The sequence below is a fragment of the Microcaecilia unicolor genome, chromosome 3 (assembly GCF_901765095.1).
Source record: "Microcaecilia unicolor chromosome 3, aMicUni1.1, whole genome shotgun sequence".
NCBI classification, from domain to species: Eukaryota; Metazoa; Chordata; class Amphibia; order Gymnophiona; family Siphonopidae; genus Microcaecilia; species Microcaecilia unicolor.
In genome coordinates, this window is record NC_044033.1 from 251,915,203 (window position 1) to 251,930,714 (window position 15,512).

The 15,512-nt window shown below is 46.0% G+C and overlaps 2 protein-coding genes across 2 annotated transcripts in view; both read right to left on the bottom strand.

Moving 5' to 3' along the window:
- The window catches only part of FAM83E (family with sequence similarity 83 member E), a 32,525-nt gene extending 18,122 nt beyond the window's left edge, over positions 1-14,403 (bottom strand). Inside the window, exons 1-2 of the mRNA XM_030197775.1 lie at positions 14,129-14,403; positions 11,943-12,718 (exon numbers count right to left, since the gene is read on the bottom strand). Of these exons, the coding sequence (XP_030053635.1) occupies positions 11,943-12,392 (450 nt within the window). The 5' untranslated portion in view covers positions 12,393-12,718; positions 14,129-14,403. The remainder of the gene's footprint in view (positions 1-11,942; positions 12,719-14,128) is intronic.
- LOC115466521 (sulfotransferase family cytosolic 2B member 1-like) overlaps positions 1-15,512 on the bottom strand; it is a 1,032,539-nt gene that overhangs the window by 536,315 nt on the left and 480,712 nt on the right. The window lies entirely within an intron of this gene.

The window sequence follows — 15,512 nt, forward strand, 5'->3', positions numbered from 1 at the left end:
GCTCCAGGGACCTGCATACTGCTGTGATGGAGCTGGGTATGGCATTTGAGGCTGGCATACAGGCTGGAAAACAAATTTGTTAAAGTTGGGGGTTTTTTGGTGGGAGGGGGTTAGTGACCACTGGGGTGGTCATCCCCGATTCCCTCCGGTGGTCATCTGGTCATTTAGGGCACTTTTTTGGGACTTGTTCGTGATAAAAAAGGGTCCAAAAAAAGTGACCCAAATTCGCGCTAAAAACGCCTATCTTTTTTCGATTATTGGCCGAGGACGCCCATCTCTCCTCGACCGATAAACACGCCCCAGTCCCGCCTTCACCACGCCTCCGACACGCCCTCACCAACTTTGGCTGTTTCTGCGACAGATTGCAGTTGAAGACGCCCAAAATCGGCTTTCGATTATACCGATTTCGGCACCCACGGGAGCAAGACGCCCATCTCCCGATTTGGGTCGAAATATGGGCGTCTTTCTCTTTCGAAAATAAGCTGGCTAGTCCTCCATTCATTTTGGAGGCTTTGAGTTTTCAAAGAGATTCTTGGGGCTTTATTTTTCCATAAAAATTGTGTTATTTTTAGCTCTATGTTTTTATAAAATTCTTTAGAAAATAAACCGGGTAGCATCACAAGAACATAAAAATAGCCATACTGGGTCAAACCGATGTTCCATCTAACCCAGTATCCTATTTCCAGCAGTGGCCAATCTAGGTCACAGGTACCTGGCAGAAACCCAATTAGTGGCAACAATCCATGCTACCAATCCCAGGGCAAACTGCAGCTTCCCCATGTCTGTCTCAATTTAGGACTATGGACTTTTCCTCCAGGAACTTGTCCAAACCTTTTTTAAACCAGATATGCTAACTGCTGTTACTACATCCTCTGGCAACAAGGTCCAGAGCTTAACAATTTGTTCAGCGAAAAAATATTTCCTCCTATTTGTTTTAAAAGCATTTCCATGTAATTTCATTGAGTGTCCCCTGATCTTTGAACTTTTTGAAAGAGTGAAAAATCGATTCACTTTTACCCATTCTACACCACTCAGGATTTTGTAGACCTCATTCATATCCCCCCTCAGCCGTCTCTTTTCCAAGCTGAAGAGCCCTAACCTCTTTAGCTTTTCCTCATATGAGAGGATTTCCATCCCCTTTACCATTTCGGTCGCTCTTCTTTGAACTTTTTCTAATTCCGCTATATCTTTTTTGAGATACGGCGATCAGAACCGAACGCAATACTCAAGGTGAGGTTGCACCATGGAGCAATACAGAAGCATAGTATTCTTGATCTTATTTACCAACCCTTTACTAATAATTCCCAGCATCCTGTTTGCTTTTTTGGCCTCTACCGCACACTGGGCAGAAGATTTCAGCGTATTGTCTGCAGTGACTCCTAGATCTTTTTCTTGGGTGCTGACTCCAGTGCCGTAGCGAGGGCAGCTGACACCCAGGGCGGGTTGCCGCTGCGCACCCCCCCCCCCCCGGATGCAGCACGGCGCACCCTCCCCCCTCCGGAGTGCACCCCCCCAGAGCGTACTTACGAGGGAAGGCGACAAGGGAAAGCGGCGAGGGATGGGCGGGAGGGCCGAACCGCCCCGAGTGCATGTCGCTGGGAGCTGTATCAGCTCCGCTGGTTCCCTGCTCTCTTTGCCCCGGAACAACCTGTTCCGGGACAGAGAGAGCAGGGAACCAGCGGAGCCAACCCCCCCCCCCCCCCCCCCCCCCCCGCCAGAGGTGTGCACCTGGGGCGGACCGCCCCACCGCCCCCCCCCCCTTCCTACGCCACTGGCTGACTCCTACGGTGGACCTTAGCATCACTAATAGCATCATTGCTATACAGTTAATTTGAGAGGTAAGCATCATTTTAGAAACATAGAAACATGACAGTAGAAAAAGGCCATATGACCCATCCAGTCTGCCCATCCTCTGTAACCCCTAATTCTTCCTGTTCCTAAGCGATCCCACATGCTTATCCCATACCTTTTTAAATTCTGGAACAGTCCTCGACTCCACCACCTCCACCGGGAGGCCATTCCACACCTCCACCACCCTTTCTGTGAAATAATACTTCCTTAGGTTACTCCTAAGCCTATTCCCTCTTATCTTTGTCATATGCCCCCTCATTCCAGAGCTCTCCTTCATTTGAAAAAGGCTCTCTTCCTGTACATAAATGCCCTTGAGATATTTAAACGTTTCTATCATGTCTCCTCTCTCCCTCCTCTCTTCCAGCGTATACATATTGAGGTTCATAAGCCTGTCCCTATAATTTTTGCATTCAAGACTGCTTACTAATTTCGTAGCCGTTCTTTGGACCGACTCCATCCTGTTTATATCTTTCCTTAGGTGCGGTCTCCAGAACTGCACACAGTACTCCAAATGAGGCCTCACCAGAGACTTATACAACGGCACTATCACCTCCTTTTTCCTGCTGGTCATGCCTCTCTTTATGCACCCAAGCATCCTTCTGGCTTTGGCCGTCGCTTTTTCTACCTGTTTGAAAGCTTTAAGGTTGTCAGACCCAATCACCCCCAAGTCCCGCTCTTCCTTTGCACACTGAAGCACTTCACCCCCTATACTGTACTGTTCCCTTGGATTTTTGCGACCCAAGTGCATGACCCTGAAGTTTTTGGGATTAAACCTTAGTTGCCAAATATCGGTCCATTCCTCTAGCTTCGCTAGGTCCTTCCCTCATGTCATTCACACCCTCCAGGGTGTCCACCCTGTTGCACAGTTTAGTATCATCTGCAAAGAATCTTTATTGTGTCTAGGCTTTCCCCATCATAAAAGGTCTCGTGGAGACCATTTCTCTGTCGCATGTTGGATTAAGTTAGGGGTCCTTTTACTAAAGTGTGCTGAAAAAATGGCCTGCAGTAGTGTAGGCGCATGTTTTGGGTGCATGCAGATCCGTTTTTCAGTGCGCCTGCAAAAAAATGCCTTTTTTAAAAATGTTGTCGACAATGGACGTACGACAAAATCAAAATTGGCATGCATCCATTTTGGGTCTGAGACCTTGCCACCAGCCATATTGACCTATTGACCTAGCAGTAAAGTCTCATGTGCAAACTGAGCGGTAATGACCTACGTGCGTCAAATGCTACTTGGCGCATATGCCGGACGCGCTCCAGAGAATAAAAATTATTTTTCAGACGCACATATTGGACGTACACCAAAAACGAAATTACTCTAAGAGCCACGTGGTAGCCAGGCGGTAACTCCATGGTGGTGCTCGTTGGGCGCTCATAAACGCTTACGTGGCTTAATAAAAGGGCCCCTTAATGATTTTGGTTGGGTTGATCTCAGTTTGGGCTCCTTGTTTAACCATATTCCTAGGTGTTTTATTTGTAGAGGAGACCAATGAAAATTCACATTACCGATATCTGAAATGGTAGGAGTATCATTTAGAGGCATTACCTCAGATTTATCCCAAAATTATCTACGGTGAAGCCCCGAGATACGTGACAGACTTGATCGACCTACCAACTAGAAACACATCCGAATCAACACGGACATACCTAAATCTGCACTACCCAAGCTGCAAAGGACTCAAATACAAATCAACTTACACATCCAGCTTCTCCTACATAAGCACACAACTGTGGAACGCATTACCAAAAGCCTTGAAAACTACGAACGACCACCTAAACTTCCAGAAAACACTAAAAACTAACCTGTTTAAAAAGGCATACCCTGCCGATCCAACTTAAATGCCTAATCTCTGCAACACAACAAAACTAAAGTACGTAATGGACATAACACAACTCTTCCGTTGTACGATTCCCTAGTGTGGCTGTGCCACATGAACTTTATCTTACCACAACATCACTTTGTATTTGTTTACACCGGAGTCTGTAACGCCTCTCCGGTACTATGTAAGCCACATTGACCTCTCTGGTACTATGTAAGCCACATTGAGCCTACAAATAGGTGGGAAAATGTGGGATACAAATGTAACAAATATATAACAAATAAAGTTTGTTTCATTCCCAGAAAATTTGGAAAAGACGTTTTACTGTATTGAATTAATTCTTTAGTTCTGATAGGAAAAAAGCAGATGGTCTGCATATGCTGCTAGCTTTGTTTCTAATGACTTAGATTTAATTCCTTTAATATTTAAATTTGCTCAAAGTGCTTTAAGAAAGGGTTCCAATGCTAAATAAAGTAATAATGGAGATAGCAGGCAACCCTGTCTAAGACCAAGACCGTGCTGAATTGGTTCTATTAAAGTATTATTAATTGAAATTCTGGAAGTAGGCTTGTAGTAAAGAATTTGGTTCCATTATTTAAACTCTGAGCCTATGTTAAACCAATCTATAGTATCAAAAAGACAGGGCCATTCATTTTGCTCAAAAGCTTTTTCAGCATCAAGAGAGAAGGCAACCATGGGAAAATTTTGATTCCTGGCTATATAGTTTAAATCATAAAAAGTTTCACGTTATCACTAGTAAATCTACCTTGCATAAAGCCTACTTGGTTTTCTGCTATTAAGGATCTGAGTTGGGGTTTTTTTTATTTAAACGTAATGTAGAATTTTATAGTCAATATTGTTGGGTCTCTGCCAGGTCTGGGGATTAGAATAACAGTTGCCTCAGCAAAATTTCTTTGCTTATCCAGGTATAAATATAGCAATTGATAAACTTTGACCAACAGTGAGGTGAAAATTACTTTGAAATGTTTGTAAAATTCAGAAGTCAGACCATCTGGTCTGGGAGGTTTGTTAGGAGGGAGAGATCTGATAACTAATATCAATTCCTTTTCATAAGTGGGTTTACCTAGGTTACTTTGATCTTTAGTAGTTAAAGTAGCATGGGTAAGTCGATTCAGGAAGGCCAGAGTATCTGAAGATGAATTTATACATTCTGAACTAAATAGGGATGCAAAGAAAAGAAGAAATTGTATTTCCCATATCTTTTTGATCAATAATGACACCATTGTCTTTGACATAATTGGCCAATGATTTACCAGCTTTATTATCACCAATATAATGGCCAGATTTTTCTATAAATATATCATGGCCTCTTCTTTTAGTCAAAAGTTTGTTATTTGTATATGTAAGATTAATAAGAGAGAAATATTTAGAATTATTTGGATCTAAGGTATGTTGTTTTTCTAGATTCTTGGTTTCTTGATTGGGTGACAGGAGAATTGAATCAGGGACGAGCTATGGACGTAATCTACTTAGATTTCAGCAAAGCTTTTGACACGGTTCCCCACAGGAGGCTCTTAAATAAACTGGATGAGCTGAAGATAGGACCCGAATTGGTGAACTGGATTAGGAATTGGTTGACGGACAGACGCCAGAGGGTAGTGGTGAATGGAATTCGCTCGGAGGAGGGAAAGGTGAGTAGTGGAGTGCCTCAAGGATAGGTGCTGGGGCTGATTCTGTTCAGTATATTTGTGAGTGACATTGCCGAAGGGTTAGAAGGTAAAGTTTGCCTTTTTGCGGACGATACTAAGATTTGTAACAGAGTGGACACCCGGGAGGAAGTGGAAAACATGAAAAAGGATTTGTGGAAGCTAGAAGAATGATCTAAGGTTTGGCCATTAAAATTCAATGCGAAGAAATGCAAAGTGATGCACTTAGGGAGTAAAAATCCACGGGAGACATATGTGTTAGGCGGGGAGAGTCTGATAGGTACGGATGGGATCTTGGGGTGATAGTATCTGAGGATTTGAAGGCGACGAAACAGTGTGACAAGGCGGTGGCCGTAGCTAGAAGGTTGTTAGGCTGTATAGAGAGAGGTGTGACCAGCAGAAGAAAGGGGGTGTTGATGCCCCTGTATAAGTCATTGGTGAGGCCCCACCTGGAGTATTGTGTTCAGTTTTGGAGGCCGTATCTTGTTAAGGATGTAAAAAGAATTGAAGCGGTGCAAAGAAAAGCTACGAGAATGGTATGGGATTTGCGTTACAAGACGTATGAGGAGAGACTTGCGGACCTGAACATGTATCCCAGGCCTCCTTCTCCTCTTTTCCTGATATCACCGAAGAGGAAACTGCCCATCTCCTCTCCTCCTCGAAATCCACCACCTGTTCCTCAGACCCCATCCCCACCAACCTACTTAGCACCATCGCTCCTACTATCACCCCCACAATCTGTCATATCCTCAACCTCTCTCTCTCCACTGCAATTGTCCCGGACACCTTCAAGCATGCTTCACACCACTCCTCAAAAAAACATCTCTTGACCCTACCTGTCCCTCCAACTACTGCCCCATTTCCCTCCTACCCTTCCTCTCCAAGATACATGAACGCGCCGTTCACAACCGCTGCATTGATTTTCTCTCCTCTTATGCCATCCTCGATCCGCTTCAATCCGGCTTTCGCCCCTACACTCGACAGAAACGGCACTATCTAAAGTCTGCAATGACCTGTTCCTCGCCAAATCCAAAGGTCACTACTCCATCCTCATCCTCCTCGACCTATCCGCTGCTTTTGACACTGTCAATCACAACCTACTTCTTGACACACTGTCCTCCTTTGGGTTCCATGGCTCTGTCCTCTCCTGGTTCTCCTCTTATCTCTCCCATCGTACCTTCAGAGTACACTCTCATGGTTCGTCCTCCTCCCCTATCCCGCTCTCTGTTGGAGTTCCTCAGGGATCTGTCCTTGGGCCCCCCCTTTTTTCAATCTACACCTCTTCCTTAGGCTCCCTGATCTCATCTCATGGTTTCCACTATCATCTTTATGCTGATGACACCCAGCTGTATCTCTCCACACCAGACATCACTGCGGAAACCCAGGCCAAAGTATCGGCCTGCTTATCCGACATTGCTGCCTGGATGTCCAACCGCCACCTGAAACTGAACATGGCCAAGACCGAGCTTATTGTCTTCCCTCCCAAACCCACTTCTCCTCTCCCTTCACTCTCTATCTCAGTTGATAACACCCTCATCATCCCCGTCTCATCTGCCCGCAACCTCGGTGTCATCTTCGACTCCTCCCTCTCCTTCTCTGCACATATCCAGCAGATAGCCAAGACCTGTCGCTTCTTCCTCTACAACATTAGCAAAATTCGCCCCTTCCTCTCTGAGCACACCACCCAAACTCTCATCCACTCTCTCATTACCTCTCGCCTTGACTACTGCAACCTACTCCTCACCGGCCTCCCACTTAGCCACCTACCCCCCCTTCAGTCCATCCAGAACTCTGCCGCATGTCTTATCTTCCGCCTTGACCGATATACTCATATCACCCCTCTCCTCAAGTCACTTCACTGGCTTCCGATCAGATACTGCATACAGTTCAAGCTTCTCCTACTAACCTACAAATGCACTCGATCTGCAGCCCCTCCTTACCTCTCTACCCTCATCTCCCCTTACGTCCCTACCCGTAACCTCCACTCTCAAGACAAATCCCTCCTTTCAGTACCCTTCTCCACCACCGCCAACTCTAGGCTCCGCCCTTTCTGCCTCGCCTCACCCCATGCTTGGAACAAACTCCCTGAGCCCATACGCCAGGCCCCCTCCCTACCCATCTTCAAATCATTGCTCAAAGCCCACCTCTTCAATGTCGCTTTCGGCACCTAATCACAACACCTCTATTCAGGAAATCTAGACTACCCCAACTTGACATTTTGTCCTTTAGATTGTAAGCTCTTCTGAGCAGGGACCGTCCTTAGTTATTAATTTGTACAGCGCTGCGTAACCCTAGTAGCACTCTAGAAATGTTAAGTAGTAGTAGTAGTAGTAGTACTCTGGAGGAAAGGAGAAACAGGGGTGAAATGATTCAGACGTTCAAATATTTGAAAGGTATTAATCTGCAAAATAACCTTTTCCGAAGATGCTAAGGCGGTAGAACGAGAGGACATGAAATGAGACTGAAGGGGGGCAGACTCAAGAAAAATGTCAGGAAGTATTTTTTCACGGAGAGAGTAGTGGATGCTTGGAATGCCCTCCCGCAGGAGGTGGTGGAAACGAAAACAGTAACGGAATTCAAACATGCGTGGGATAAACATAAAGGAATCCTGTTCAGAAGGAATGGATCCTAAGGAGCTTAGCCGAGATTGGGTGGCAGAGCCGGTGGCGGGAGGCGGAGATGGTGCTGGGCAAACTTATACGGTCTGTGCCAGAGCCGGTGGTGGGAGGCGGGACTGGTGGTTGGGAGGTGGGGATAGTGCTGGGCAGACTTATACTGTCTGTGCCCTGAAAAGGACAGGTACAAATCAAGGTGAGGTATACACAAAAAGTAGCGCACGTGAGTTTATCTTGTTGGGCAGACTTTTTTCTGCCGTCATCTACTATGTTACTATGTTCTTGCTCAAGAGTTTTGTTCTCTATCAATTCTTGTTTTTGTTTCCAAGTACAGTATCATACGATTTCACTCCTAAATGAAGTCTCATTGGCCTCTCATATCAACATTATATCGCTATCGTCTTGTAGATTATTTGATAGGAATTCTGGCATAAAAGATTCAATTTCTTTTTGGTAGTCAGTATCCAATAATAGACTGTTGTTAAATCTCCGTTGAGTTTTACCCGTCATTGGGAGAAATATCTAATATTAAAGTGATAGCCGCATGGTCAGAAACAATTATAGGGAGTATATCATTTTTTTTCTTAAATTTTGGAGGATATTATTTTGGAGATTAAGAAGAAGTCAATTCTGGAGTAGGTGTTAATGTAGAAGCGTACTTAAAAATTCTTTGTCTGTGGAGTGGATCTGTCTCCATGGTGGATCAACAGAAGAAAGTTAGGTGTGGATGGATGATAAGAGGATTGCCTGTCCAGGACTATATCTTGAGTGAGATTGTAATCAATAGAAATAGAATAAAATAAAACAGAAAAGAAAATAAGATGATACCTTTTTATTGGATTAACTTAATACATATTTTGATTAGCTTTTGAAGGTGGCCCTTCAATCAAAAAGGTATCATCTTATTTTCTTTTCTCTGTTTTCTTTTATTCTATTTCTATTGATTACCTTTAAAAGTGGGCCAACACGGCTACCGCATCTGTCTACTTGAGTGAGATTGAAATCACCAGCTAAGATGTTTACAAAGACACCCTTTTACGAAGCATTGTTAGGGCTGTCACGCAGGTAGCATCCTGCAGTATTTCTGAGATCAGCGCATCCATTTCCTGCGCTACAAAATAAATATTATTTTCTAGCGCGGGGAGCGGGGAGTAGGTGTTCCAGGCGGTAATCAGGCAGTGCAGACAAATTGCCACGTGCTTCCTGATTACCGCACAAGTAGCGTGTGAGCCCTTATTGGCTCCTAAATTAAGACATACTTTAAAGGATGCGCTTAAGCGAATTCCATTTCAACACTGAATTTTTAGGCTTGATATATAGAATCTAGTTCTATATATATAAGGTAAAATTAAATAGCCAATCATATATACTACTCTGAGGAAGACATAAGAAAAACAAAAGTGGGAATTAAAAGTCCATCATGGTAACATAGTAGATGACAGCAGAGAAAAGACCTCTACGGTCCATCCAGTCTGCCCAACAAGATAAACTCATATGTGCTACTTTATGTGTATACCTGACATTGATTTGTATCTGCCATTTTCAGGCACAGACCGTAGAAGTCTGCCCAGCACTAGCCCCTCCTCCCAACCACTAGCCCCGCCTCCCGCCACCGTCTCTGCCACCCAATCTCCGCTAAACTTCTGAGGATCCATTCCTTCTGAACAAGATTCCTTTATGTTTATCCCACGCATTTTTGAATTCTGTTACCGTTTTCATCTCCACCACCTCCCGCGGGAGGGCATTCCAAGTATCCACCACTCTCTCCGTGAAAAAATACTTCCTGACATTTTTCTTGAGTCTGCCCCCCTTCAATCTCATTTCATGTCCTCTAGTTCTACCGCCTTCCCATCTATGGAAAAGGTTTGTTTGCGGATTAGGTACAGCTTAAGCAAAAAAAAAGGAGGAAAAAACCTCACGTGAATGTGAGCAGCAAACAAAAAAGTGAGGTAGACTCAAAGAGGATATCAAGAAGTCTTTAATGTAAACAGCAGAAAGGCGACCCGACACGGCCGTGTTTCAGTACAAAGGCCTGCCTCATGGGCCAGGTAAATCTCTTATGTTATGGTGAAAACGCTTAACGAAAGAGTAAAGTCAAAGTCCAGGCTGTTGAATTCCTGTGATACCCTCAGTAGGACAAAACCGCTGAGCTGTAAAACACGTCTGACCGGCAAATGTCAGTGACGTAAATTATGCATTTACGTCAGACGTTTTTTGCAGCTCAGCGGTTTTGTCCTACTGAGGGTATCACAGGAATTCAACAGCCTGACTTTACTCTTAAACCAGACAAATAGAAATAGAGTTATCATAGCTGCAGTGTGGTAAAGTTAAAACGAATAGGAGGAAATTTTTCTTCACTCAACTCGTAGTTAAACTCTGGAATTCGCTGCAGCGAAAAGTGGTTAAGACGGTTAACTTAGCGGACTTCAAAAAAAAAGGTTGGACGGCTTCCTGGAGGAAAAAGCCATTGAATGTTATTGAATGGACGAGGGAATAATTGCTTGTTCTTTTGGCCGCTGTCGGTGACAGGGTGCTGGGTTCGATGGACCCTTGGTCTGTCCCAGCATGGCAATGCTTATGTACTTATGTACGATGCTTATGTACATTTCCTAGAACAAAGAAAACAGTGAGGTAGATTCAAGGAGGATATCAAGATATTAAGGCAGAGATAATTGACTCCTAATCGAATATGAAGCCTCTAAAATATTGGACGATAGTAATCATAAGTCTACGATCGGATAGACAAGCTTGAGCACCTCATATGAGTATAAAGACCGGCTTTTCATTCCAGATTACAATCAATCTGAATAGTGCCAATGTTACAAAACAAATCGTTATCTCATATTATCGAAAGAAAAAGGAAAATGAGATACTTCAGTCGCGTGATAAACATGTATAATGCAAACTACCCTTCACATCCATCACAGCAGGAAAAGTTCTCAAAAATAAATAAAGCTTAAGTACACTAGAGAATTCATCAGGAAACTGAGTCCAGAAACTTCGATTTTAACAAAGCTGTTGTGAGAGCAGAGAAGATAATATCAGGAGCTAACTTCCGTTTTCAATGAAAAAACAAAAGTGTCATCTCAGCCAGAGAGAAAAAAAATGAAATACCATTGTTTCATTGTCACCACTATTAACAAGCAATTAATATTAATGACATTTGTTATTACAGTCTTAATTAGATTAATCACTGGTGCTTATATTATTAACATGAACAGATGTCATACAAGAGTATCTCAGCCCCATCTACTTTCCTGTTGCACTACTGGAAACTCCACCTCCTTCCAAGCTTTACCCCTCACTCCCCCACCACTGAGGATCCTCTGTGCCCCTCCCAGGCTTTACCCCCTGACTCCCTCTCCACTGAGGATCCTCTGTGCCCCTCCCAGGCTTTACCCCTCACTTCTCCACCACTGAGGATCCTCTGTGCCCCTCCCAGGCTTTACCCCCTGACTCCCTCTCCACTGAGGATCCTCTGTGCCCCTCCCAGGCTTTACCCCTCACTCCCCCACCACTGAGGATCCTCTGTGCCCCTCCTAGGCTTTACCCCTCACTCCCCCACCACTGAGGATCCTCTGTGCCCCTCCTAGGCTTTACCCCTCACTTCCCCACCACTGAGGATCCTCTGTGCCCCTCCTAGGCTTTACCCCTCACTTCCCCACCACTGAAGATCCTCTGTGCCCCTCCCAGGCTTTGCCCCTCACTCCTTCACCACTGAGAATCCTCTGTGCCCCTACCAGGCTTTACCCCTCACTTCCTCACCACTGAGGATCCTCTGTACCCAGCAAACAGGAAGGCACCTTGTGGCACTGTGTACTCGTTCTTCCTAAGGGTACTTTTCTCATGGAATACACTTCATGTGAATTTCAAAATGTTGTCTATGTGTGTTCTTTTCATCTCCTGAGCCAAACACATCCCTCACACACACACACACACACACACACACACACACACACACACACACACACACACACACATATCTGTACCTTTGTGGCGTTTTGTATGCTCCTGCGCACCAGCTCCTTGATGTGAGGGGCATTCTCAGACGGCGGGTGGGTATAGACCTCTGCTCGAGTGATGCCCTTCCAGGCGCCTTGCTGAGGCCAGCCTAGCTCCAGAACTGGAGTGGGTGTGTCGGTGTTCCCGGGCCAGTAGCTGAGGCTCATGTCCTCATCCAGCTCCGGGTCTTCCTCTGGGTCCACCTCGCCCACCTTGAAGTCCTCCACCATAGTCTCCAGCTGGGCCACCTCCTCCTGGGACAGAAAGTGCCGAAGGTTTTCCGCCTTGACACAGTCATGGAAGGCAGGTGCCCCAGAAGATAGGAGGGCGTCCAGGGCCAGCCTCTGGCCCTCGGAGTAGTAAAAATCTGGGCATGTTTCTGTCAGCAGAGGGTAGGCCTGGTCTTCCTCAAGACACTTCAGCTGAGAGTTTGCCATGTTGTCTTCTGTCTTTTTCAGCAACACTTCTTGATGGCTTAAAATAAAAAGAACTCCTTCTGTTTTTTTGGAACAACAGTCTGTTCACTTTTCCAGACTCTGATATGTAGACGACATTTTAAAATAATAACATGAACATAACTTAAAATAAGTTAAATGAAAAGACAACAAACAAGAAATTTGGGTGGGGGGTCAGGGAGGGGAGAGCTCTTCTCCTTGAAAGCTGCTGAGAATCGGAAGGAGGGCTGGGGGGGGGGGGGGGGTCTTCTCTCCTGCTTCCCACTACTGTTCACCCACCAGCCTGTCCTTGGCGGGGGGGAAAATCTCTGAAAAGGAAAAACAAAGCATAACAGTTGTCACAAAGGTTTTAATATTTTAGCTTTTCCTTATGAAAACTTTAGCCAAAGTTCCCAGGGTGGGGAGAAGTGGGTCAGGGAATCCCGTAGCCATTTTGTTCCATTTTAGGAAAAAAATGGTCATTCACTGTCCTCAATCCCCCTCCCCCATAAAACATTTTCCCTCTGATCCTGTTCTAAGCAGGTGGTGCTTTCAAGCGAAAGAAAATAACAGATAAACCCTTTCCATACCAAATCTACGCTCAGGAATGAACCCCGAGGAATATCTGTGTAGACCTAACAAGAGTTAATGTTCCAGAGCTCCTAGGTTTAAGTGGATTCCCCCAAACAAATCTGTCAGGATGCCCTTGCACCCCTGAACGTTTTTCTGAGAATCTGCTGTGGGTAGGATAGCAAAGTAATTAATTGGGGGGGGGGGGGGGGGGGACACACACAGATCACAGAGGCACGGCGTTCTCTTGGAAAGTTGGATATAAATCACTCCCAACACAAAGCGACTGCCTCAGGTTCTTGCAGAAGTACGAGTGAGTCACCGGTGGCCACCAGCTTCCAACCATGACGATGAGGAAGGTAACTTTATATCCAAAGCTACAAAAAATGCCAGGTCAGGTCTGACCTTAACACTATGTCCCCTGATGCCACCTTATGTTTAGAGATGGGGGGGGGGGGTGGCCTGGTTGTGGCAGTCTCCTAGTGTTTTGCACCAATTTATCCAATCCCCCCTCCCCCCGGAGAGTCCCATGGTGGCACGTGCCCAATACCACGTGGGAGCCAGGGGTTAAAAGCTTGTAATGTAAACTTATTTTAAAGTGAATCAATTTTAACGTTTTGTTGGGGAGGGGTGCATTCAGGGCATACTTCTATTGGCTTGACCCGCCCCCCCCCAACCAAGGTATGTCTTCAGCTGACCCTAGAGACGGGGGGGGGGGGGGGGAGGAGGGAACTTTCCCTTCCCACACACACACCCCTCCCTGAACAACTGAGTTACCAGGATATTCAAAGAAGGAACACACATGAAATATTCAAATCTTTCTGCCGTCCTGGGACTCTGGGGAGGGAGGGGAGCATTTAGGGGTTGGTGGATATCAGGAACCCATCAAAATCAGGGGGTTGAGGGAGGAAGCCCTGGCTTCCCAATCCAGCAGGAGCTCAAAGCGTGTTGTCTGAGATAGGTGTTGGGGGATTCCTACTATTGTTTTCTGGAATTTGGGGAGTCTGCGGACTGGGTTATTCACACTCTGGGTTTGGGAGAATATCCCCCTATGATGAAACACTGACTGGGTTTGTGGGAGGGGGGGATATCCAGGGGATTCCCTCCCTCCCTGCCCCATACCTGGTGATAGGTGGCCCTTGACAGCTGAGGATGGCAGCCTGTCTCACCTCCTAGACTCCTGATGGGGGGAGTCACTCCCTCATCCGATTTTTAGTCAGCCACCTTGCAAAGGCCAGTCCTGGTCCATCTCGGGCATATCCAGCCATCTGTTGTACTCCTGTGTCGATCCAGTCCAGTGGTAGAAATCTCTTCTCTCCGTCCCGCTCTCCTCTCCTTTCTGCCACCTGTACCTGCCGGATTTAGCCTCTCAGCCACTTAAAGCCAGCTAGGATTACCTTCCCCATATTTCCCCTACCACCCATCACCTGTCCTTCTCTTTCTTCCCCCCTCCACCATCTGTCTCTTTCTGACTCTCTTCTGCTTCTCCGTTACCCTGCTTCTCTACCTTCTCCTCCCTCTCCCTCCTCCACTCTCACCTGTGCTCTCCTCCCCGCCTTCTATATAACTCCAGGCTGTCTGTGGCTTAACCCCTCCCTTCTCTTGTGGTTCAGGAATCCCTCTATGTCTACCAGCTGCCTTCCACTTTCTTGGGTTGGGATCCAGCTCCCTACATTCCCCCCCCCCCCCCCCCCCCCCCACACCTTTCTGGGAAGTCTCAGAGAGACAGGCACAGGCCCTGGAACCATTCCCCCTCCCCCTTTCCGGGTGTTCACCTCTCTCCCTTTGTGATCCTGGAAATATTAGACAGTGCAGCAGGTGCTCTTGGCTTCACCTGCTGTGGCGCAACCAGGAAGTGCCAACTTGCGGCAGAAAAAAAAAAGGCTTTATTTGTACAGTTGATGAGGAACCTGAGCCGGCCATGCGATGAAACGGTTGGATTAGTGGCAACTAAAATACACAGAGATTCCCTCTTACTCTCACTCGCATTTTCATACACTCTAGGCCGCTTTACATTATCAAGCTCTGGGGTGCTAATTCCATATATTTAAAAAACGTTACTTGGATATATTTAATTACATTTTTGCATTTCCTGGGTTTTTGTATTTTCTGCCAGAGCTCATCTTGCCAATGTGTGTGTGGTGAAAAATAAGCGGGGGGGGGGGGGGGGGGGAATTGGGATAGATTTGCATGCAGTTGGTGGAGAGTGCTGATGATGAACAGGTTGACGACACCCCTGACACAAGTTCATAAGTGAGAAGCATTTTGCAGCAGTCTCCTCTGGTATTTTCACCCCCCCCCCCCCCCCCCCCCGCACTCTCTGCATTTTGCTGGAGTCTCTTCCGGTATTTTCAGTCCCTGCACTCTCTGCATTTTGCTGGAGTCTCCTCTGGTATTTTCAGTCCCTGCTCTCTGCATTTTGCAGCATTCCTGCACTCTCTGCATTTTATTGGAATCTCCTTTGAGATTTTCAGCCCCTGCGCTCTTTGCATTTTGGTGTGGTCTCTCTGGTATTTTCAGTCCCTGTACTCTCTGCTCTCTGCATTTTCTCCC